Consider the following 24,011-nt stretch of genomic DNA (forward strand, 5'->3'; position numbering starts at 1 on the left):
CACCCAGGGTAGGGGAAACGATAGACAAGTTCACTGGAGGGTGAGGTGGATAACTGGATTTGCTGCAGAAGATTCAGCCGAGTTCTTTGATAGGGTAGCCCACAGAGAAAACTCTGATGGATATGCACAACAGAATGCTTCGTGCATTGGACAGCTTGCAAAGGGAGGCTGTGTTCACAGTCAAGGAAGGAACAGGAGGAATCTAGCACCAACCTTGCACAGGTATTTATGCAAAGGTTGCAGCCCTTCCTTTCCAGAACAGAAGTGGATGAGATCTCCGTTTTCACACATATGAAACAAATATTGATGCAATATTTGGTAACCTGTGGTGCAGCTTCTATACAGTACTGTCACAAACCCAGCTGATGTTACCTGCGAGGTTGTCCCAACCTGGGACACCAATTCATGGTGGTACATAATTTTGTTTACAGGAACAATGTGAGGAGTCACGTGCAAGACCCAATGAAAATAGTAAGCAGCCCAGTTGCAGTATAACGCTGACTGAAGACATTTTCTTACAATAAAGAAAGGACACTGTGGCACAGTGTTTAGCACTGCTGCCTCATAGCACTAGGGGCCAGGGTTCAATTCTGACTTTGGATGACTGCACATTCTGCTTGAGTTTCCCTCAGGTGCTCCGGTTTCCAGCCACAGTCTAAAGATGTGTGGATTAGATTGATTGGCCACGTTAAATTGCCTCTTAATGTCGGGGGATGCGCAGGGTAAATATGTGGAGTTATATGGATAGGACCTAGGTGGGATTGTCGATGGTGCAGGTGTGATGGGCCAAATGGCCTTCTTCTGCACTGTAGGGATTCTATTCTCTGATTCAAATGGGACATTGATGTATAGGAACTATTCGCCACACCCACATGGTTGATGTAGCATTTATCCTTTACGATCCAAGTATGAGATCTGACCTTTTCAGGACTTTTCTCTTCTCAAGCAACATCCAATTCAATATGTCTATACGTAAAGGCCACTTAACAGTTCACACACTGCACACATTTGGGGAGTTATTTTGAGAACTGTCCACAGGTTCAGCAAAGATATGATTTTAACTGCCTCCATGAATATCTTAGCTTGCTTCTGGTGTGCTTGCTGGAACTCAGTTACAGGCTATTAAGTGAAATCTGCCTCTCAGCCTGCTAGATGGATATTGTCTCCTTGCTTCAGCACAATTATACTATTTTTCCCCTTGATGGTTCCCTCTGGTGTATCGGCAGTACGTCCCCTCAGCTTCTGTAGTTCTAAAAGATTAACATATCTTTGCCTCCCCTGGATAGTGCAATTGTTTAACTAAGATGTTCCCTGCTAGCAGGATTATGTATTCTTCTGGTCGGTCTACAGCTGCTAATCTGATTACAGGGAGATTCACATCCTGCGAAATGCCCCTTTAAATGCTGATGGCTTCTAAACTTTAAGTTTTGCTACATTCTTTGTATCTCCTGTTACAAGGCGCATTTAGGCAGTACAAGTAACAGCCACACAACACTGAGTCCTGTAAAGGAAACTGAGGCCACTGTCATTCAGACTGCTGCCATCTTGATTGTGCATTGCAGTGTGTGAATGGACATACAGTGCAGCACAACAGCCCAGCAAGCTCACCCGCCAACAAATTGCTCGATTTCCTGAGGCAGTGACGCCAGGGATCAGGAACCTACTGCCCTCTCTGAGGAAGACAGTACTTAATGCCTTACCTCTGCCACTCCTCCAGCATATTTGCTGTCGCCTGTTAGGCAGCCAGCCCAAAATGCTGCCACTTATGCTGAAATGATGCCCTACGCAAATGAGCCCCTCTGGCCCAGAGTTCCTCCAAGACAACTGGTAGTCTTCGTCACTGCAAGTCAATAGCCTTCCACTAATCAAGCTGCAAACATTGGGGTGGCACTCCATAGCAGCACTCGATCAGGCAACGACACACAGAAGACAGCCGCTAAGAAAATGTACAAGGTTGATTCAATTACATTTGTATACATACTATGGCATGATTCACTTGTCAATTTGGTTTATAATATTCATTCTATGGGGACATTTTATTGTAGCCAAGCAGACCCTGTGATGGGCTTGTGGTGAATGGCCAATTGGAGTTTTAAGTAGCGGTATTATACTTGAATGAGTACTTTACCACAACAAAAATGGCTGTCCAGATAGCCTTCTTCTGCCTGCCAGGAAACAAAGGCATCATGACTGTTGCAATGATACCAGGCACAATTCCCTATCTATGCTCTCCATCATTTGGATTTACATCATTTTTCGTTACAGTATTTGACAAAGTTTGGCACCCACAAGGTGAGTTGGATGGGACATCATGGAAAAACATACAATCCCAGGAATCCAGATCCTCTCTTTGTTTGCTAGTCTATTATCCGACTGTCGATTTTCCTTGGAGAATAAAAGGCTGAGGGGGGACTTGATAGAGGTATTCAAGATTCTGACTGGTCTGGACAGGGTAATTAGTGAAGAACTGTTCCCTCTCAAGAGTATAAAAAGAATTAAAGGGCACAGATTCAACAGATTGGGCAAGAAGAGTTGAAGTGCTGTAAGAAAACATACTTTCACTCAGAGTGTGGTTGGAATTTCGAATTAACTTCCTGAGTGGATTGAGAGAGCAGGTTCGATCAAGGTATTCAAAAGGGAGTTGGATTTCTATCTGGAAAGAAAGAATGTTGAAGGTTACAGGGATTAAGCAAAGTAGAATGTTTTTTCAGCAAACTAGTGTAGACTGGATGGGCCAAATGCTTCCCTCATGCAGCATAAAGATACTATGATTCTGCAAAGAGAGAATGGAATAGAAGAGAGATTCTTGCCCTTTGCTGGGATTGCAGGTCTGGCTGTACCAAGCGGCAGATTCCAGTGAGGACATCCTCATTTAAGATCAAATTTACAGGCTATGAAGTGAGATCTGCCTCAAGATCAAACATGTTGTTCTTCACTGATGTTTATCTCAGAGAATTGTTCCTTGAACATCATGGATTGATGCATTCCCCCATTGAAAGCTCTTTCCTTTCCTCCCTCTTCCAACAGCTATTCAGCTTTATGTTACCTTGCCAAGTCTTGTTCTATTCATCTACTTTGAAGTCAACGAAGATCCTTCAGCATCTACCAACCACTCACACCCTGAGGCTTGTGCAACTTGAAACAGCAATGGAAAGTATCAAAGACTTTTATAAGGGCAAAAGCCAATAGAAATCAATCAGCAGCAAACCTGAAAGTAACTGATGATCCCTGTTTCTTTTATTCTTATTCATACATGGAACATGGGCGTCACCGGCTGGTCAGCATTTATTGCCTATCCCTAGTTGCCCTTGAGAAAGTGGTGGTGAGCTGCCTTCTTGAATCGCTGCAGTCCATGTGCTGTGAGTTGACCCACAATGCCATTCGCGGGTCCTCCTATCTGAATATGCGTGTTCAGTTGTATGGATTCCAAGAAGGTGGGGATGGGGACACTGAGCTCTAAAATCAAACTGCATATCAGTATATGTTGATCAATGTCATCATCTACTTGTTCTGCATATTTCTGGATTCTGTTAACTGTGCACACTAACACCGCATAGTCCAGTGTAAGTTGTCCCAGTAGTCGACATACAGCATTTTGGAGTTCTAAGGGCATCCACAGTATCCAAAATGAGCCCAATTTCTTGCCTGCATTCTCTTGAATTTTTTTGTATCTGTATAAAACCATTATATTGTTTTGGACAATGAGGGTTAATTTGGCCAGCTTTGATTTTTTTCTCTCACTACCCATCCATAATCAATGAGATGTTTTCTGATTTTCGATTTCTCCCTTAATAAATAGTGGCATTTCTTCTCCAACCCTTAAGTTTGGAATGTGTAAATCCTCCATAAATAATTTGCAGAGCAAGCCCAACATCAAGTGAAAGAGTTAGTTTATTTCTCACACACAAATCATTTTCTGTGTTGCTGATACTTGCAGCTCCTTTTAACACAAAAGAAAGTTACTGGTACTTTCAACTCCATTCAAATCAATCTCTAAATTCTATCTGCATAGTTGCCAATCTTTAGCTGCATAAAGAGTTTAATGATTTAATGAGAAAAGTTCCTACACCAGTGTTCTAAATGACTGGAACTCTTTAATGGTAGTGACAATGAAGGAGAATGATAAAGTGCATTAATGCATGAATCCAAATCAACGGAACAAAGCCCTCAGTCTGCTCAATAAATGATGTTCTGTCTGAAAGGGTGAAACAAAAACAAACATTCATGTTTTCAGGTGCACTATTATTACTTTTGACGTGTTACGTTTGATGAAGAAATGAGACCTGTAAAACCATTTGGAAGATACAGATAACTGCTTGTGTTTCCTAAGTCGTTGTTTTGGCAGATGACATTTAAGTCCAAAGCGTAAGAGCCACAGAATTCTGATCAGAAATTGGAAGCTCCGTTAAAGAAAAATAAATTGCTTCAAGATAAACAAGAATAAAATTAAGCTCAAAATGTGAAAAGTGGAACATTTGACTCAATCACGGTGGAGATGAATTGGAACAAAAAGTTTCTTCGAAGGCGAAGTAGTTCTTAAAATTCTTTCTCCCCTGAACAAAAAAGAAATGCAGAAAATTCTGAGAATGACTCTCTTTCGTCTCCAGTTTTCTCAGGTTATAAAAGGTTCACACCACTTCTTTTATGTTTACTTTCTTTACTTTGTCGCCAAGATAAGATCCACGTACGGTCAGAAAGATTACTTCTCAATCATTAGTACGAAAACACTTCAACATCAATAAGCAAGTACTTAGGACTTGGAGCAAGTCCAATGGAAGGAAGACAGTTTGTGCCTTACACATCAAGATTTCTAACAGAATGAAAGAGAGAACTGATGCTCAGTTTGTGTAAAAAAACTCACAGCCATTAAAAATAAGCCTTGAGGCAAAATATGTCAAGGAAACTGTTTTGAAAAAAAAATGTTTAAATAATGCTCCAAAAGCTGATGCTGCATTTTCAAAAATATGAATTTTCTATCATCTGAATAAAGGGCATGACGCATTGTTGTTGATGCATTTAGCAGAAAATTTCTGTATTATACAATTAGAAAAGGTGATATGAATGTCATGTTAATTGACATATAGCTAGGAGCAATACTAAGTATAAAACATATAAGTATATTGATTACTGCAATATTTGCACCTCTATTTAAGATTGGAATGACCAACACTCAGCAAGCTTCTGGAATAAATGAAGAAATCATTGACAATAAATGCAAAATAGCTTCATACAGCAAAGTATATTTCAACATTTTTCAACCAGAGAAAAACAGTTGGCAAATTGAATGGGCTTTTGCCCAATGTAGAATGAATAGTTAGTTATACTGATAATAATAACTTGTATTAATTTGATGCCTCAAACGTAAGAAAACACCCCAAAGCACTTTATAGCAGCATAACAAAACAAAATTCAAAATCGAGCTACATGAGGAGATATGGATGTAGGATAGATTAATAGCAAATTGGTTTCAAGCAGCATCTTGAAGGAGGAAAAGAGAGGCAGAAAATTGGGAGGTTTAGGGCAGGGATTCCTAAACTGAGGGCCTTGGCAGCTGAAGGTGCAGCCCCCAGTAGTGGAGGAAATAAAATTGGGAATGTTCAAAAGACTCGAGCAGCGTGGATTTCAGAAGATTGGAAAGGATTGCAGATAAAGATGGGCTAGGAAGAGGAGGGATTTGAAAACAAGGAGCTAACAATGAGCCAATTGAGGCACAGCATCGCAGAGGGACCAGATCAATGAGCACTGGGGTGAACAGGTCTTAATGCAAGTTCGGACATGGAAAGCAGAGGCCTGAGTGCCCTCAAGTTTACAAAGGACAGGACATCATTGTCAAGTTAGGAGTGCACAGAAATTGTCTGGCAAAAATGCATGGACAAACGTTTCAGCAGCAGATAAGCTAAGACAGGGATGATGTTGAAGAAATGTTACAGAGATGGAAATAGAGTGTTTTGGTGATGCATGGGAGAATAAATTAACTTTTAGACTACATTGAAATGTAAAGTTGTGCACAGAGAACAAGAGACATCATTCACCAATCTCTCATGAGCAACGGCATATTGGTGTACACACTTTGATGGATGTCAACAGTTACAATCCAAACAGCAAAATGAACTGCTTATTAATCACCACATGTTAAGAAGGCTCAAGGAGGTTGTAATCAATTTGAAATAGGTGGAAAAAAACTCTCATACGTTCTGTCAATTCTGATGACAGACTTTGAGATTTGAAAAAGAAAAGTCAAAACTTATTTTGAATACAAGTTAGCGTATATCAGACAATAAAGCACCAATTAATTCAAGAAGACTCCAACAATTTTTCTAACATTCTGAGTTCAACATGCCGTCAGCTCACTGAGGCACCAATAATCAAATGGTAAGACCTTAAAATTGCAAGAGCACTTCTCAAAAAGGTGCAAGTCTAAGGCACACCTTTAAGTCACTCTTCTGGAATTTTGTCATGCACCAAATCTGAAGAATATTTGGCTAAAAAACAAAGAGATAGAAGAGATTCCTCCCAATAGCAAAACAATTTTTGAAAATCAGGTTCGTAAATGATGCAAAAAAAAGGACCCGCCAAAAGGCCAGAGTTCCTTTACACAAACAAGCAGATTGATTTTTATTTTCAACGATGGTAGAATACGGATGGTAGTGTATCAGCTGCCCACTGTATAACCACCCAATTTGCTTCTCTATTGCAGTCAAAGGGTAGGAAAATCAGATTGTGAAGGATAGGCCACCAATTCAATCTCACCCCAACCAAAAGGTAAAATCATCCCAGTAATGACTAAAATTGCATTATCCAACAACACAGCAAAACAAAAGACAGAGGCCAGCAGGCAACAAAATATTGTGCCAGCACTGAATCTGGATCTAACTTACAAATAATGCTACCCAAAAAGCAAGAAGCTTAGCAGCATAAAACACATGCACAACAATCTTATTTATCAGTGACTTGTAGGCACCATTAATTCTGGTACTGTGGTGCTACCTGCATTTGAACTTGCAACAAGACCTGGTCACCCATGAATCATACGTCTAATAACCTATGCAGGCTCAATTTGAAAATTCTCATCCAAGTGTTCAAATCAATCCGTGATCTCACCCCTTTCTTTTTTGTACCTCCTCAAGTCCTACAATCCCCCAAACTATCTGTGTTCCTCCAATTTTAACCTGTTGTTGCACATATCGTACTTTTATCAGTCGCGTTAGTGTAGATGCTCCTCTCTAAACTCTGCCTTTTGACCCCTCTCCCTCTCTCCCCAAGATGCTCCTTAACCCCCATCTCATTGACAATACTTTTGCTCATCTGTCTTAATAACAATTTACATCTCTCAATATCAAATTTTGATTGTTAAAACTCCTTTGAGGAAATTTCAGATGTTTTATTATATTTAAAGGTGTTTTCTAAATGCAAGTTGTTGATGTCGTAAACACAACAATGTGGATATGGTTTTGAAGAGACTATTGCAGAAATACACCAAACACCATGACTGCCAATTTATTTATATTTTGCTACAGTAAGAAATGCTACTTTAATCCTTTACATGTATGTGGGAATGGGACAGGGACATGGGTGTGGGCATTGGACGCAATGTTTCCTCTGCACTATAGCTGTAGAAAGTTCAGAAACATTGTTACAATTTTGTTACATCTATCCCACAAATTAAAGCATCCGTACATGGTTTACAACACCACAATACATCTATGAAACACTAAATATTCAGCACCGACTGATGAACAGGGCAACAAAATACAAATCTTGCTTTATAAATTCCACTCACTTACTTGTAAATGTCAGTTCAAATCCTTGCTCAGTTGCAGTTCCATTTGTATTGAACTCAAGCCACATATGGTTTGATGTGCTATTTAAAACAACTCCCAGCAATTCTGATTGAGTAAAAACTCCGAGGCGCCGAAAGCTGTTATCTTTTCCATCATACACCTAAAATGAGAGGGCATAGAGGTTTTTGGAAGCGACTTAATAACTTCATAATGACTTCAAACTTGTCTAATTCTTGGTTCATACTGGTCAAACTTGTTACGATGATGGGAATTGTGACTCATTGGTATTAACCTGTAATTTCAGCAACTACCGAAACATATAATGAACTGTCTAAAAAGGGCTTTTAAAAGGCCAAAAAAGACACTGACAAGGACATTAGTTTCCAGCTGACCGCACGCCTTCTGCACACCATACACACGGTGCATGAGTGAAGCCGGTACGTACACCGGAATACTGATTAAAAATCAGGTCCAATGTGTGAAGCTCAACAGAAGGAAGTCACTCAACGACTTTCATTTCATTTGCATGTTTGATATGGCAAATTATTCCAGGAGGCTTCACACCAGCGTAATCAGACAAAAATGAATGCCAAACCAAAGGATGAGGTATCAGGAGCTGTGATGAATTAAAGGGTTTCTACCATGACAATGGTAAGGGATATAAAATTTCCTTTTGTCTGTTAAGTGCCCAGGGGGAAGGGGGGAGGGGGGAGGGGGGAGGGGGGAGGGGGGAGTTGAGGAAGAGAGCACGTGAGAGAGAGCAGGAGTGATAAAACGATGTTGGAGTAGTAGGTCAGCCGTACACCAAATCCAGAGATTTGTCCCTGCTGATGACATAGTAATGCCAAAACAACCATCAAAACTAGAGGAAGAAAACAGGATGCTCACACACAACCTGCATGATCTCCTGGAATGATACCTCCAGACCTAGCAACTCAGTCCCAAACCAGAGAAGACAGATATGTTGTGTCCCACCTGAACAATAACACTGCTGCGAAAGAAGAAAATAAAAGCCTCGTGCTGCCTCAGGAGATAGAAAGTCAAGGAAAAAAACTAAGGCACAGATGACTTACTAGCAATTAATGTTAAATAAATACATCCACAGATGTAAATATCTCTTGCTTTCTGCCCTAAGGTCAGAATACAATTCTTGGTGTGCCAGTGCCTCATTTGTCTCACTCAAGCTATTTCTGCTGGTCAACAGTTGAACACCAAACAGCAGAACAAAATGACTTAGAGAGGCAATGATCTGTAATGAATCTGATGTGAACTGCCCAGTTTGCAGAGAAACAAGAGGAAGAATGTGTGTAATTATAGCAAATCTGGCAAAGAAATGAAAAGAGAATGCATCAGATCAATTCCCATTAAGCAAACATAATAAGAATTTAGTTAACACCTCTCCTTGTTTGACTGAGTGAAATATTGGTTTCATCACATTGAAATTGTCTACAACTCAATTCAGATGTCCAGCATTGCATCGATAATAACAGCAATATTATTTTTCCCAAACAATAACCAATGGGCTGTACGTTAAAAAAAAACCTAGCAATGGAAACTCAGACATTTATTCCTGGGCAGTTTGACATACAGTCAGTTCATGCCATTACTCACTGTTATCATATTGTTAAGTTAACATACTACTTGGTTCCAAAACAATCCAGGAGGCAAAACAGACCACACCAAAAAAAAGTTTTGTTCACAGAAGACCAAGACATGCCCTTCTGATGAAATATTAGAGATCATTCTACTCTTAGATCTATTCCTTGGCATCATCTTCTTCAGAAAAGGATAAGTAAAAGCATACAAAAAGGAGACAAGTGAAGTCCAGGATGTTCTTAGGATGTGAAAGATGCAAATGCAAGATTATTTTTCCCTTTCGAGCAAGATTGGACTGTGAGTATTTGCAAGTTGTCTAACCAAGGACAAAGGTGTGAGTGAATGTCTATGTACTGTGGCTTGAGATTTCTTCTCTGAATTCTAAGGCTATATGAATCTCAGCTACCACCTTGGCCAAGGTCACCTAACTCTTGAGGTCCAAAATTGAACTTGAAAACTTCCTGGCTATGGTTCATTACCACATTTTTTGGCAAAACTTTGATTGCTCATATTTCAAATGGAAATGAAATCCATTACAAATTCAATCAACTAAAGTAAGGATGAAAACCAATGAAGCATTGTCTGAAACAAGTTCTTTCATCAATTTGTCGTTCAAGTTTGTTCACGCAGCTGTATGATTCACTTTTATAATTTTAATCTCGACATGTATACAGTATTGAAATTCTGCAACAAGGGTAATACTTTTGATTGGATATTTTTGGGGGGAAAAATAAACAAAAAGGAGCTATGTGTGCCGAAGTCACTGTTACCTTGACAACATCACCCTGTTGAAGTTTAAACACCTTGGCTTGAAGGTGAATTCCTTTTCCTGGCTGAGTCTCAATTCTATAGATGCATTCATGATTGTTCTCGTAGTTGGCTGGATAATTTGGCGACAACAGAGTGCCTTCCGTCGCAGTTACAGAGGCTCCACATTCAGCTAAGTCACAAATAGAAAGTGCAAGTAATTAAAATATCCTTTAGAACAAATACAGGGGAAAGAAAAAAAGATACAAAATGACAACTCAGTTATACAATACTACTTAAAATTGCTGCTTGACATAAACATCTCCTACACCATTCCTATGGAGGGACATATACACTCACAGCGAGTGCAAAATATAAGACTTGAACTGGAAATTGTGATTTGTTTATCTGTCATAAGCACCATTAACCATAATATTTAAAAATCACTAAAATGAACCATTTATACAGCTTATTAGCTGCAAGATTAGCTGTGGGTAATGATGCAGCAAACAAGACAATTTTGGAACCATAATAGTAACATGTGAAGTTTTAAATAACTATTAAACATAGTCTAAGAGATCCATTATCAGCGTGCCTGAGAATAAAGACAGGAGCGTGCTGCTTCAACCGTCATTCATACAATGCTGCTCAATTCATTGTCAACAAAGCTAAAATGCTGTATGAATGTATTTACTTTGGAGTTGGTTGGCAAAGTCCATCAGTCTCTCTGGGTTGCGGAACTACAAAAAATCCTAGCCTGCGGTGGACGAAATAAGAATGATATCCACCCGGCCTTTAGACATTGTCTTTTATAGTAGGCGTGAGTACATTCACTTTAGGAGCGCTGTTGTGTATGTAAAGCACTGCATGGGCTATTAAAAATTTGTAATGCACATGTGGTGCACATGCCAAATGCACACAATATATTTGTCATCATTCTGCCAGCAGTACACTAATTTTTTTCATAAACTTAATACTCCATTTGGATTTCATTTCTTTTTCAGTTTGCTAGCCATTCTAGTCTAAACAATCAAATAACATTTTCATACAACTCTCCTGCTAAGAAGTCTCACAACACCAGGTTATAGTCCAACAGGTTTATTGGGTAGCAAAAGCTTTTCTACCAAATAAAGCTGTTGGGCTTTAACCTGGTGATGTGAGATTTCTAATTGTGTTTACCCCAGTCCAACGCTGGCATCTCCACATCAAAACAAACTGGTTACAGCCAAGAATGTGAATGTTTAGCCAGCTCTCTAGCCTTTGTCAATACTGCTTTGAGCAGCTAGCAGGTGCTTAGCGTGCAGAATGGGGACAAATTTCCTTCTTAATTTTTTTCTCCATAGCTGTAGAGAAGAATCATACTTTTGTTTGATAGTTTCCCAGTGCAGAAGACAATAATAGCCACCACACTGTGGCACTAGCGTGCTACTCCATCTCAGTTTAAGTAGTTAGAACATGTATTGATGAAGTCAGAGGACGAAAACCCAAATCCCATTTTCTGCTATTAAATTCAATTTGGATAGAGCAGGTGTTCCATTCCCTTTCAATTGAGCAAAGGAAGAAAGTAATGAACTCACAAGGAAAGGCAGGTCTTGGAACCTACTGTGGACTATTGAGCAGGCTGACTTTGGAGTGGCTCTTGGCACAGGTCATTGCATTGTTAGCGCAGCAGAACTGGTGCACATAATTGCACTGACGTACAGAGTGCACATAATTATACTGATGTGCAGGGTGCAACAGGCAAATGAAGGTAGGCTAGGACATTAAGTAATGACCTCCAAAGTATATGCATGTGGCCAATGCTACTCTTAATGTATGAGCATCACCCATGATTAACACATGGATAAAAAGTTCTATAAGTTGTGTCATTCATCAACATTCAACTTCTCCAATACTTGGCTGTTGCTAAATTTTGGAGAGTCCATTAAGTAGAAAAAAATCCAAAAAAGTACTTATAAAATAGCTTCAGTTGTAAAAACAATGCTTTGAATATTTGGGAGATATGTATGAGCATAATATGCCATTCCTTGACCACATTGGAAAATAAATTCATATCGTGGCACAAAGAGAAAACAAAGAGCAGATTATAAAACTGCTCAATGAACTAGTGAGGAATGCATTGAAGAATGTGGCACTGAGCCATAGAGAAAGGTCTCAGAGACCCAGGTATGGTTGCTTATTTATGACTAGGTAGATTATTTCTGGCAAGATAATAGAACTGATTACAGCCTTCCTCTCTGTTACTCCCTCCTGAGAAAGTACTCATCAGCCAGCTGGACAGAAGATCAGGTTTGGTTGCATTCCATTCCTCAACCTCAACCTATTCCCTGAAACTGGTTAATTTGTTCCATATCTAGGTTTTGCGACAAGAATGGCCAATGTGGGACAAGTACTGCGACCAATCAGCAAACCAGTTGGCACAGCTGCCTCACAGCTCTGGGGACCCAGGTCAATTCCAGTTTTGGGTGGCTGTCTTCATGGAGTTTGCATGTTCTCTCCATGTCTGCATGGGTTTCGTCCAAGTGCTCCGAGTTCCTCCCACACTCCAAAAACGTACAGGTTAGGTTGATTGCCCATGCTAAATTACGCCTTTGTGTCCAAAGATATGGAAGTTAGGTGGATTAGCTATGACAAATGCACAGGGTTAAGGGATTGGATAAGATACTCTGTTGGACAGTTGGTGCAGACTCGATGGGCTGAATGGCCTTTTCTGCACTGAGGGATGCTATGATGATTTTATGAATCTCCAATTTCTGCAGAATCCTGTAAGCAACTTTAATATTTTACTGTTTCTTAATGAGCCCAATTTATGTTCAGTTCTAACAATGCATGTATGGATTAATCTCAACTAAATACATAAAAATTCCCTACTCTGCACTAGAAATGGAATGGTAGCATGATGGTAATATTAGTGGGCTAGTAATCCAGAGGCACGGCTTTAATGATTTGAAGATATGAGTTCAAGTCCCATCATTTCAGCTGGTGGAATTTTAAATTTGGCTAATTAATAAATCAGGAATACAAAATTTGCCTCAATAATGGTGGCCAAAGAACTACCAGAGTGTTGCAGAAACTTATCTGTTCCACTCATACTGTTTCAGAATGGGAATTGTGCCATCATTATCCACGCTGACCTACATGTGTTTCCAGACATGCCCCCGGCAATGTGGTTGACTCTTAACTGTTCCCCAAAATGGTCTAAACAAGCCACTTAGTTATCCTAAATCACTAGAAAAGTCAAAAAATAATGAAGTTTGGACCACTCAGCATCATTGTAGGTACTGGAAATGACAGTGACATACTCTGCCCAGTCAACCTTGCAACCATTAACATCCGGTAACTTGTCCCAAGATCGAGAGAGCTGACGCACAGGGCTAGTCAAGCAGCATCTTACATTGCCATGCTCTCTTAAGCCAAGAGACATATCGAGCACCTTCATTATATTCCCAGGACACATCCACTAGAGGTAGCAGAAGCATGATACATAATCCAGAGGGAGTGGCCCTGGGAGTTCTCTGTGTTAACTGTGAACTCCATGAAGTCTCGAGGCATCAGGTAAAATATGGGCAAGAAAACCTTCTGCTGATTATCAGTACTCCTTCATATGGGATGCCACTCGAAAGAGATACTCAAGGTAACAAAGACACTAAGTGTATTTGGAGTGGAGGATTTCCATTTCCATCACCAAGAGTGGTTTGGTAGTACTCATACTGATTAAGTTGGTCGAGCCCAAAAGATCATATCTGCCAGACTGGGCCTGTAAAAGATGGTGAGGGAACCAAAAAGGAAAAACCTACTTGACCTCATCCTCACCATTCTATCTATCTTCGATACATCTGTCCTTGACTGTATTGGCAGGAGTGACAACCCTACAGCCCTTGTGAAGGTGAAGTGCCATCTTCTTACTGAGGTCTATTGTACATGGTTTTGGTGTCTTTATCTAAAGAATGTTATACTGGCCACAGAGGAAGTGATACATGGGTTCACCAGACTGATTCCTGGGATAATAGGATTGTTAATGAGGAGACATTGAGGATACTGGGTTTATATTCCTGAGAATTTAGAAAAATGTGAGGTGAACTCATTGAGACATACAAAATTTTTACAGGGTTCAACAGGGTAGATGCATGAAAGATATCCCTATTTGTGGGATCGAGAACCAGGGGTAAGTTCTCAGAATAAGAGTACATACAACATAAAACATTACAGCGCAGAACAGGCCCTTCGGCCCACGACGTTGCGCCGGCCAGTTAAAAAACAATGACCCTCTAACCTAAACCAATCCCTTTCCATCCATAAACCTATCCACGGATCTCTTAAACGCCCCCAAACTAGGTGCATTTACAACTGCAGCAGGCAGGGCATTCCAATCCCTCACCACCCTCTGGGTAAAGAACCTACCCCTGACATCCGTCCTATAACTACCACCCCTTAATTTAAAGCTATGCCCCCTCGTGCTAGCTTTCTCCATCCGAGGAAAAAGGCTATCACTGTCCACCCTATCCAAACCTCTAATCATCCTGTATGTTTCAATAAGGTCCCCTCGCAGCCGCCTTCTTTCTAACGAAAACAACCTCAAATCCCTCAGTCTCTCCTCATAGGACCTCCCCTCCATACCAGGCAACATCCTGGTAAACCTCCTCTGCACCCTCTCCAAAGCCTCCACATCCTTCCTATAATGTGGGGACCAGAACTGCACACAATACTCCAAGTGCGGACGCACTAGAGTTTTGTACAGTTGCAACATGATGCTGCGGCTCCTAAATTCAATCCCCCTACCAATAAACGCCAAGACACCGTATGCCGTCCTAACAACCCTATCTACTTGATTCCCAACTTTCAGGGATCTATGTACATAAACGCCAAGACACCGTATGCCTTTCTAACAACCCTATCTACTTGATTCCCAACTTTCAGGGATCTATGTACACATACACCTAGATCCCTCTGTTCATCCACGCTATTCAGAGTCCTACCGTTAGCCCTATACTCTACACATCCATTACTCCTGCCAAAGTGAATTACCTCACACTTTTCCGCATTAAACTCCATCCTCCACCTCTCGGCCCAGCTCTGCAACTTGTCCAAGTCTCCCTGTAGACTAAGACACCCTTCCTCACTATCAACCACACCTCCGACTTTGGTGTCGGCTTTTTAGGACTAAGATGAGGGTGATGAAGCTTTGGAATTCCCCACCCGAGAGCTCTACGGAACTCAGTCACTGAATATATTCAGGGCAGAGACTAATAGATTTCTTGATTTCTTTTGGCTCAAGTTATAATGCAGGAAAATGGAGCTGAGGAAGAAGGTCAACTGTGGTCAAGTTGAATGGTGGAGCAGGCTTAGTGGCGGTGGGCATGAAGAAACTGTTTACTAAGGGACAGATTCTTGTGCAAATAATGCAAATCTAAGAGGCCTACAGCCTCACTAATATCTTTTGATTAAATTTTAAGCACAAATTTCAGCCAAGACAGAACTATAGTTTCCTTATGACATGTACATTGCCCAGTTCAGGGGCTACAGTCATCTGAGTGTGCTGTATATGTTACACTCACTGAAATGGCCAGATAGGATAAGCTACCCCACAATTCCACCACAATATCAGTTGCACTGATCTATAATTACATTAACTGTTTGGGTACAACAAAAATAGCATTTGATTATGCATCAAAAGTAATGTTCCCAATTTTGTCTGAACCATAGTGAGGCTATGTTTGAAATATATATAATTTCAAGCTCCAACCTTTTAAAAGGCCATTGATGAATGAATTTCAGAGGATTCAGAAAAGAGAAACAAGGACAATTTCAGAATGTCGGGCTCTGCATGATGATTCATCTTCTAAAGTTAAACTTGTATCTGCTGGGTAAAAGAATATTTGCTAGTGACCACGATGGATACCTTAAAAAAAGTGCCATAAGATGTAGATGATATAAATATGCCTTGTATCTCGTATTGCAAGTATAGTATGAGAAGACAGATTTAAAATGATCAAAACTCAGTATCACCCCATGATATGTTGTCCTCTTTAAAATAAAGCATTAATAGCAATCAGAAATGGAACAGAAGGATGAAAGGACAGATCTGGCTTTAAATATCTCATGGGATGTGCTGATTCTTGCACTGACGGAGCTAAAGGGAGCATTCCAAAGTTAGACAATGGAAGCATAAGGTTGATAAATATTTGAGTGTTTTGATTGATTATATTCATGAATGAGAGCGTATTTATACAGAAATTTCTTTCACGAGCTTAACCAGGTCAAGGCAGTATTCACAATTATATGGACGGAACAAAGTTGGTTCAAGGAGCAGGCTTGATGGCTTATCAACTCATTTTGTTCCAGGTTTCTATACCTCAGATAAATTGTAAGCTGCAAGATTAAATCTGTGACATAGCGTATATTGGGACCATAGAAACTAGAAGCAGGAGTAGGCCAGTAGGCCCTTTGAGCCTTTCATTTCGATCATGGTGGGTCATTAAATCCAATATCCAAAAGAGAAAATGCTGGAAAATCTCAGCAGGTCTGGCAGCATCTATGAGGAGAGAAAAAGCTGATGTTCCGAGCCCAGATGACCCTTTGTCAAAACTCAAAACATCAGCTCTTTTCTCTTCTTACAGATGCTGCCAGACCTGCTGAGAATTTCCAGCATTTTCGCTTTGGTTTCAGGTTCCAGCATTTGCAGTAATTTACTTCAATCGAATTCCAATATCCTGCCCCCTCCTCCCTTCCCTTCCCTATCGGCTTTAGAGCTATAACTATAGAAATCATTAGAATGGCTTTTGGAAGACATATTTCCAGTCTATATGTAGATGATAGGAAGTCACATTGAGCTCACTGCTGTCTTTTCCTTTAGAGGAGAAATTCTCTGTTGAGTAAAAACATTTTTCAGCAATCACCGTGCTACCAGTAAATAGAATGTCTAAATCAAGTAGTCAAAATGATTCTGTGATCGCTTTCATAGCGAGAAGATACCTCTTTTGTCCAATTTTGAGCAAAACTTCCATCTTTTTTGACATCACCATGTGCTGCAGTTCCTTAAAATGTACCGAGCCCATCTGGTTTATATTGCATCGGTTGCCTGTGCTCTAAGCTGAACAAGATCACTGTTTATAACTCATCTGATAACAAAACAATTCAGACCTTCGAATGAGTATCCAACATACCATATAAACGTGTATCAACGTGTATCCTCAAAATGTCAGCCAGGTATTCAACAGATTAAATATCACTTCATTTCGTACAGCAGGATTTTCCAGCTCTTCCTGTTGGTGGGATGCGTGAGCCACGCATGAAGTAGCAGACATTGGCGGGACTGGAAAATCCCAGTGTTTTGTTAACTTCAATTAACTTTGGTGTATTTACTTCCAAAATAACATCAACACTTACTTAAACTTGAACAGTTTGATGTTCAGCAAATGTTTCTTGGAGGTCAATGTGAGGTCAAGGGATCCTTGGAATTGCTCAGCAAGTGACTGATATTGTAACTGATACCATCCTGTAGGCCTGTATTCCTGCCAATATCTTACCCAGCAATAAATACATCACACTCAACATTAGGATGCATGAAATGAAAGCATGTGACCACCTACCCACACACCTTGGAAGAGGTGCACTCCACACACGCCGTCCTCCTCCATAACAGGTGATCTGAGTAGCACCTTCGAGTCTGTATCCAGGAAAACAGGAAAACGTCAATGAGTCCCCAACTTCAAACTGAAACCCAATTCTCCTACTGAAAGCAGGGACACCAGGATCATCGCACGGCTCCAACTCATACTCTGTGAAAAAGAATATTTTGGATAATCAGATCAACACATCCAACAATCACATTACACATTTTTCCAGTTATTTGTTGGTTATGGATAGATCCAAAAAAAATTCTTCAAGCCAATGAATGGAAATGGACATGTATGAACAATCAAGATAGTTAATCCTCATCCTTTCTTCTCTCCAACACTACATTCATTTGAGGAATGATGATTTATGTCAACTGACAATTTGGAAACTTCACTTTGCTAAATGTGAAAATACTCTGTCAATGCAGCTTCACATAAAAGTTTCTAATTCACCCACAACCCAATTAGCTTTAGATATTTTGCGAACGATTGCATGAGCATTTTGAGCAGCATCCGATTTTCTAATTAAATCCATTAAACGTCATATTATTTCAGAGTATTTTGTTCACCTCAATTAATCCAATCATTGAAGGCAATCATTTCTCTTTCACTTTTTTTTTCTTTTCACATAAACATGATTAGCATGATGATATTGAAAGTATTTCACATTCTAAGGTTAAAACTATAAATTAATAAGACAGCGGAAGAACCAACAATCAGCTGATTTAAATAGAAAATTTCCAGGTTACCTCACAAACATTGCTTTGTTTGGTATTTTGATTTTTAAATAACGGTTGCAGGTTGCGTGAAAGCAGAGAGGCCTACCTGAGAACGTGATGTTGAACCCCTCGTAAGATACCGAAAAGTCAGAGATGAAGCGTAATTGCGCAGTGTAATTTCCAAACAAGCCGGCATTGATACTTGGAGGCAGGGCAGAGCCTGTGAGCCTTGCTACAGGTTCTGTGAAGCTCCCATCTTCCGTGATAATTAAATAGTCATGAGAGCTTTCAAGATGGAATGTGTGGAACACCAATTGCACACCTGAAAAACAGGAAAGAAAGGTCTAAATAGAGATTTAACCGACACCGATAGTAGTCAATGGGCGAAATCTTATCAAAAAATGGTAGAGAAAAAAAGTGTGTTTCTCTCCAGATCTTACCCCACAAAAACCTGGGTGGGCATGTTTCGCACCATCCTGTAGAGGATGGGACAAAACTCTGCTGTATTGAGATCCCCAGTTTAAAGGGCACCAGTTTAAAGAGTAGCCTCCCAGTCACCCCACAACAGAAGTCTCAGGAGTTCTCCTGTGAGATTTCTGGGTTTCACCAGATCTTGAGTGACTGCCACTATTCCTGCTGACGCAAGTACAAATTCAAGATTCCCCCCATAGAGTTTCACAACACAGAAAGAGGCCCTTCAGCCCATCGTGACTGTGCCAGGCATCAAGTACCAATCTTTTCTCACCCCAATTCCCAGCACTTGAACTGTAGCCTTATATGCAGCGGCATTTCAAGTGTTCATCTAAATGCCTCTTAAATGCTGTGATGGTTCCCACCTCTCCCATCCCTCAGGCAGAGAATTATTGATCCCTCTATTAATGGGAAAGGTTTCTTACTATCTACCCTTTCAATGTCCCTCAACACTGGCAGATAAAGACCAATTCTAATTTGCTCAGGCAATTAAAGTAATTTTCAATTTACGAGGAAAGTTCATGCTTTTTTGTGTAATATTTTAGTCACCAGTTAGTACATTTATGCAAACTCACATTAATTTTCAGGATGAGGACATTTTTGTCAAGGGCAGTATTTATTGCTCATCCCTGGTTACCCAGAGAAGGTGGTAGTGGGCTTTCCTCTTAAACCATAAGGTGACAGATTGTTCCACAGAAGTGACTGGCTGAGCCATTTCAGAAGTTATTCTCAACTGTTGTATGTGGGGCAGAATCACACACAAAACCAAACTGAGTCAAAGTGGTACATTATCGCCAAGGGGTTATTTGAATAATGGGTTAAGCTTTTGAAGCAGCTTTTACAATTACAGTTTTTAAACACTCTTATCAGCAATGTCTTTGCAGCAGAAGCAAAAACGGTGACGAAAAGCAGTTAACCAACCTTTTCCGTGCGATACTTCAATTATCCAAGTACAATTCAGGGAATTTGGGTAAAAATCAGGAAACCCAGGAGATAGAATAGTTCCACTTGTGCCACGAACGTAGCCACCACAGAAAGCTAAAGAAAAAGAAACTTTTTTTTGTATGGTGCTGAAAGAAACAACACTTCTCTTGCTCAATCCCTAAGCACTTGGCAGAAAATAAGTAGTAGTAGTTTCTGAATTTAGTCTGAAAAATACAGAGGATATTTGTATTCCAGCAGAAAAATACAGAGAAATACAGAGGGCTTTACACATAGAAATATTAAGAAATGAATATATTGCTATGCAATTTCATAAAAATGTATGAAGAACAGAAAAAGACAATTTAAAATGTTCCCAATGAATTGAAATCTGATGCTCGGACGAATTCATTTTAAGATGGACTTTTCTTTACCACAACTGCATTTCATCGTATCAGAGATATTACTGACTGACACTTTGACTAAACGAAGTTAGCAGCACATTGCTATTTTATTGAACAGCTCACCTTGGAAATTGTGACCAAAATAATAATTCAAACTAATTTCAATATTAGTTAATCTGTATTATAACTCTGTATTTTAAATTGGCATTAGCAAAGTTAGCACAATGCCAAGTCTTTCTCCTGGATCTGAACTAGAATGAATAGTTTTCAAACTTTCCGTCAAGAGGCACAGTTAATATGCAGGTAGTTTATAAGTGCTTTAAATTTTCAGAAATTGGTTTCTTCTGGCCTATTAAGATCCAATGGAAATTGAAGATTACTGTTAAGATTTTCATGTAAGCAGTCAGTTAAACTGTAGTAATTGTATTGAATTCCATCGTAGTTGATTATTGTCATATTGGCTTTTTTTAACTAGTAAATTTCATTGCATTGCTTTATTTAATTCTTAAAACTATATTGCTGAATACCTATGTTATTTAAACAGCTTCAGAGACCCCAGCCTATTTCAAGTTAACACTTCTACCGTTTCAAACAGTTGAGAAGGGTCGATTTAACATTATGGGGTAAATTTAGCTGAACAGTGCTCCCAACAGGGAACAATGCTTGAAGGGAACACGAATTGCAGAGAATGTTGGAAAATCAATCTCCGATCTGCGCTCACTTTCAGCATGGTTCCCTTCTCAGAACAATTTATCACAAAAATTTATTCTTCTTAGAAATACATGCATCACTTTTTTTTAAAACGGCACTGACAGCAGAACATTTACGGATCATATCATAGCAGAGGCTAAGGCAACACCTCATTGATCAGGGTTTTACGGCCGCACCACAGTCCATCTCTCCACCCCCGGCAGATTCAGGAGGTCATTGAAATTACTGCTTACATCGGCAGGATCATAACTTCATGCTGAGCAGAACGGGGGACGTAAAATCCTGGCCATGGTTAAGAATCAGATGTAGGAATAGCCGTGCCATGAGAAAATGATGGCATTAATTTTCCTTTTCAGTGCATGGACATACATAATTACATGGGTCCAATTAACAGACTAACACAAGGTATGGAAAGTTCATGTACAACCCTTCAAATCTGATTCCTGCACATGTGCACCGCACAGGTACAAGGAAAATAATCAACACCAAAGTCTTACTCATCTTTATGACACCTAGCGTCAAAAGAAATTGATAAATTTGGGGGATGAGCATGCAACTGGTAAAACAATTTCAATACAGATGTGTGACATGGTATGAAGACTGAGGAGGTTACACACGGCTTAGAAAATAACAGTCGGAATGACAGAGAAAAAAAATGAGATCGAGGCATACAGAACCCAAAACGTTTGAAGTAGCAGCACGGTTTATCAAGGCCATAAAAAGCAATCTTAGTACTGGGTTTCCGTTTTAGAGAGATATAACCGCAAACATGGAAACTATGACAAACCTATTTAACTATGGCGAGACCACAGTTGGAAGTCTGTGCATAGTTCTGGTCTTCAGATTATAAAAATGATATAGAGGTACTGAAGAAGGTGCATAAAAGATTTACTAGACTTATGGCAGAACTGAAAGGTTAGTCAGGAAAGATTGAGCAGTCAGTGGCACTTGCTTCTGGAAAGTCTGAGGGGGCGACATGGGAGGGTTCTTTATATTCATAAAGGGTTTAAGATATATTTGTGAAGGGATGTTCCATCTGTAGGAGACACAAAACTGGAGGCTGTAAACATAAGTTTATCACTAATAAATCCATTTGGGAATTCAGAAGGAATCTCTGTCCAAGAAACTGATTAAAATGTAAACTCGATGTCACATGGAACAATGAAGAAAAATAACACAGAAACATACAAGGGAAAGCTAGCTAAACATCAGGGTGAAAAGAATAGAAGGTATGCTGATGGGGTGAGACAAAGAGACTGGAGAAGCCTACTGTAGAGCATGTGTGCTGGAGTGGGCAAGTTGGAGGGAATGGCCTGTGTCCTGGCTTCCATTTATAGCTTCTGCTAGATTCAATATCATCATAAGCCAATCAACATTAGCTAAGGCCGATCTTCAAGATGATGTAATAGCGGTGAAAACGAATTTCCGTCCAAAACGGAATGAGTTAGCTAAGGGCAGTCAGCATGAATTTGGAAAGGATATGGGCTCTCAACCAAGCATACAAAATGAGGTTTGGCTGAAAACCAGATAGCTATTACGCTTGTTTATCAGTCGCACCCCAGAAAAAAAAATTGTATGATTGACAGCTCAGGTTCTTTGCTGTCAGTTTCATCATGTTTATTTGCACAGCATTATGGGGTTTCAAGGATAGGAGGCAAAGAGGATATAGAAGGTAAATCAACTGGAAGTCCTTGACTTCAGGGCCATGATGGCTGGTGGAAAGGTAGAGATTGGCATAGGGGACTTGAGGAGTCATACGGGGTGGGTGAAAGTGAAGAGCTTGGCATAGGGGCAGAAGAAAGACCGTTTAACTTAACTTTAAAAAGGTTCCCTCTTGCAGACTTAAGTCCACGATTCCTCTGAATGACCCTAAAATGTGACTTTCAAACCTGGCCCGAATCTATGAATATTGCGGATGTTAGAACATGCCTATCTTTGCAATGGAAACACGTCAGGACTCAAAATGCAGGCTTTTGGCATAAACCAGCGAGAACCCTTTAAAAAGCATTCCCAAACACATGACAGCTTAGGGATGGGGTCAGCAACCCACCCATCATTTTTAAAGGATTCCCGAGTCATCCTAACTCAGTGAAATTGTCCCCTATTTTTAGATTCCTCTACAAGAGGAAACATCCTCTCAACTTTTACCCTGGTCAGGAATCTTTCAATAATTTTTAATGTTTCACCAATTTACACTTCTTCCCCTTCACTGAAAGTATTCACTCCTCCTTAGCATGCAACTCCATAGGGGCCGACTGCCTTCCAGTCTTGACCTAAATGATTATTCTTCCATCTTGAGCTTAGATATTGCGATGGGAGGAGTGATTTTCCATTCCCATTCACAGGGGCGGGATCAGCAGCAGGATGGATGATCGCGCACAAGTCCCAAAAAACCCTTTACGCTGATGAAATTTTCCTTTGCAATTATCCCTGCACCCCACCCCCCCAAGACATAACAGGTATCCTGACATTGAGCATCGGGATCCCCACTTGTATATGTTTAAATATCATCATCAAACCGTCAAACCTGATAGTACCTCTACATTTGATTGCCTATTAAATTGTCCCCCTGTTGACGTGAATCACGACAAGCCCCCATGATGTGCACCTGGGAAGCAGAACACCCCAGAAGTGCATAGTTGAGTACAACCCCTTGAGGGAGGGAAAAAGGTCATATTTGGGCAGTAAACTGGCACTAGTCCCTGGTGCTGCTGGAACAGTGCCATGGGAAAGTGTCCAGGCACTGGCAGGCGACGAGTTGTTCCATGTCTGTGGGGTGAGCTCTGGCGGGGAAGAGAATTCCATGGCGGGGTTGCATTGGGGTGGGTGTTTTGAGAAGAGGGATTTTAATTTTATTTTTCAAGATCAGGGTGCCCTCTGTTGCTGGTGGGGCAAGCTCAGTCACAGTCAACATGATATTGTGGGGCCTACACCTTGCCAATTTCTCAATGTGTGCCTAATAATATGGTGGAGGAGGCCATTCCTTGGGCCAGCGGCTTCCACCCTGTTTTTACTCCCTACAGTGCCACTCCACAAAAAAATGGG

At 40.3% G+C, this 24,011-nt stretch overlaps 1 protein-coding gene across 1 annotated transcript in view; it reads right to left on the reverse strand.

Annotated features, from left to right (window-relative positions):
• Nucleotides 1-24,011, reverse strand: part of LOC145345358 (CUB and sushi domain-containing protein 1-like) — a 1,850,124-nt gene that overhangs the window by 437,954 nt on the left and 1,388,159 nt on the right. Inside the window, exons 18-22 of the mRNA XM_080193174.1 lie at nucleotides 19,852-19,968; nucleotides 18,566-18,781; nucleotides 17,714-17,902; nucleotides 10,148-10,317; nucleotides 7,785-7,941 (exon numbers count right to left, since the gene is read on the reverse strand). Coding sequence (XP_080049300.1) covers nucleotides 7,785-7,941; nucleotides 10,148-10,317; nucleotides 17,714-17,902; nucleotides 18,566-18,781; nucleotides 19,852-19,968 — 849 coding nt within the window. The remainder of the gene's footprint in view (nucleotides 1-7,784; nucleotides 7,942-10,147; nucleotides 10,318-17,713; nucleotides 17,903-18,565; nucleotides 18,782-19,851; nucleotides 19,969-24,011) is intronic.

This window comes from Carcharhinus amblyrhynchos, chromosome 7 (genome assembly GCF_965287045.1).
Source record: "Carcharhinus amblyrhynchos chromosome 7, sCarAmb.v2.hapA, whole genome shotgun sequence".
NCBI classification, from domain to species: Eukaryota; Metazoa; Chordata; class Chondrichthyes; order Carcharhiniformes; family Carcharhinidae; genus Carcharhinus; species Carcharhinus amblyrhynchos.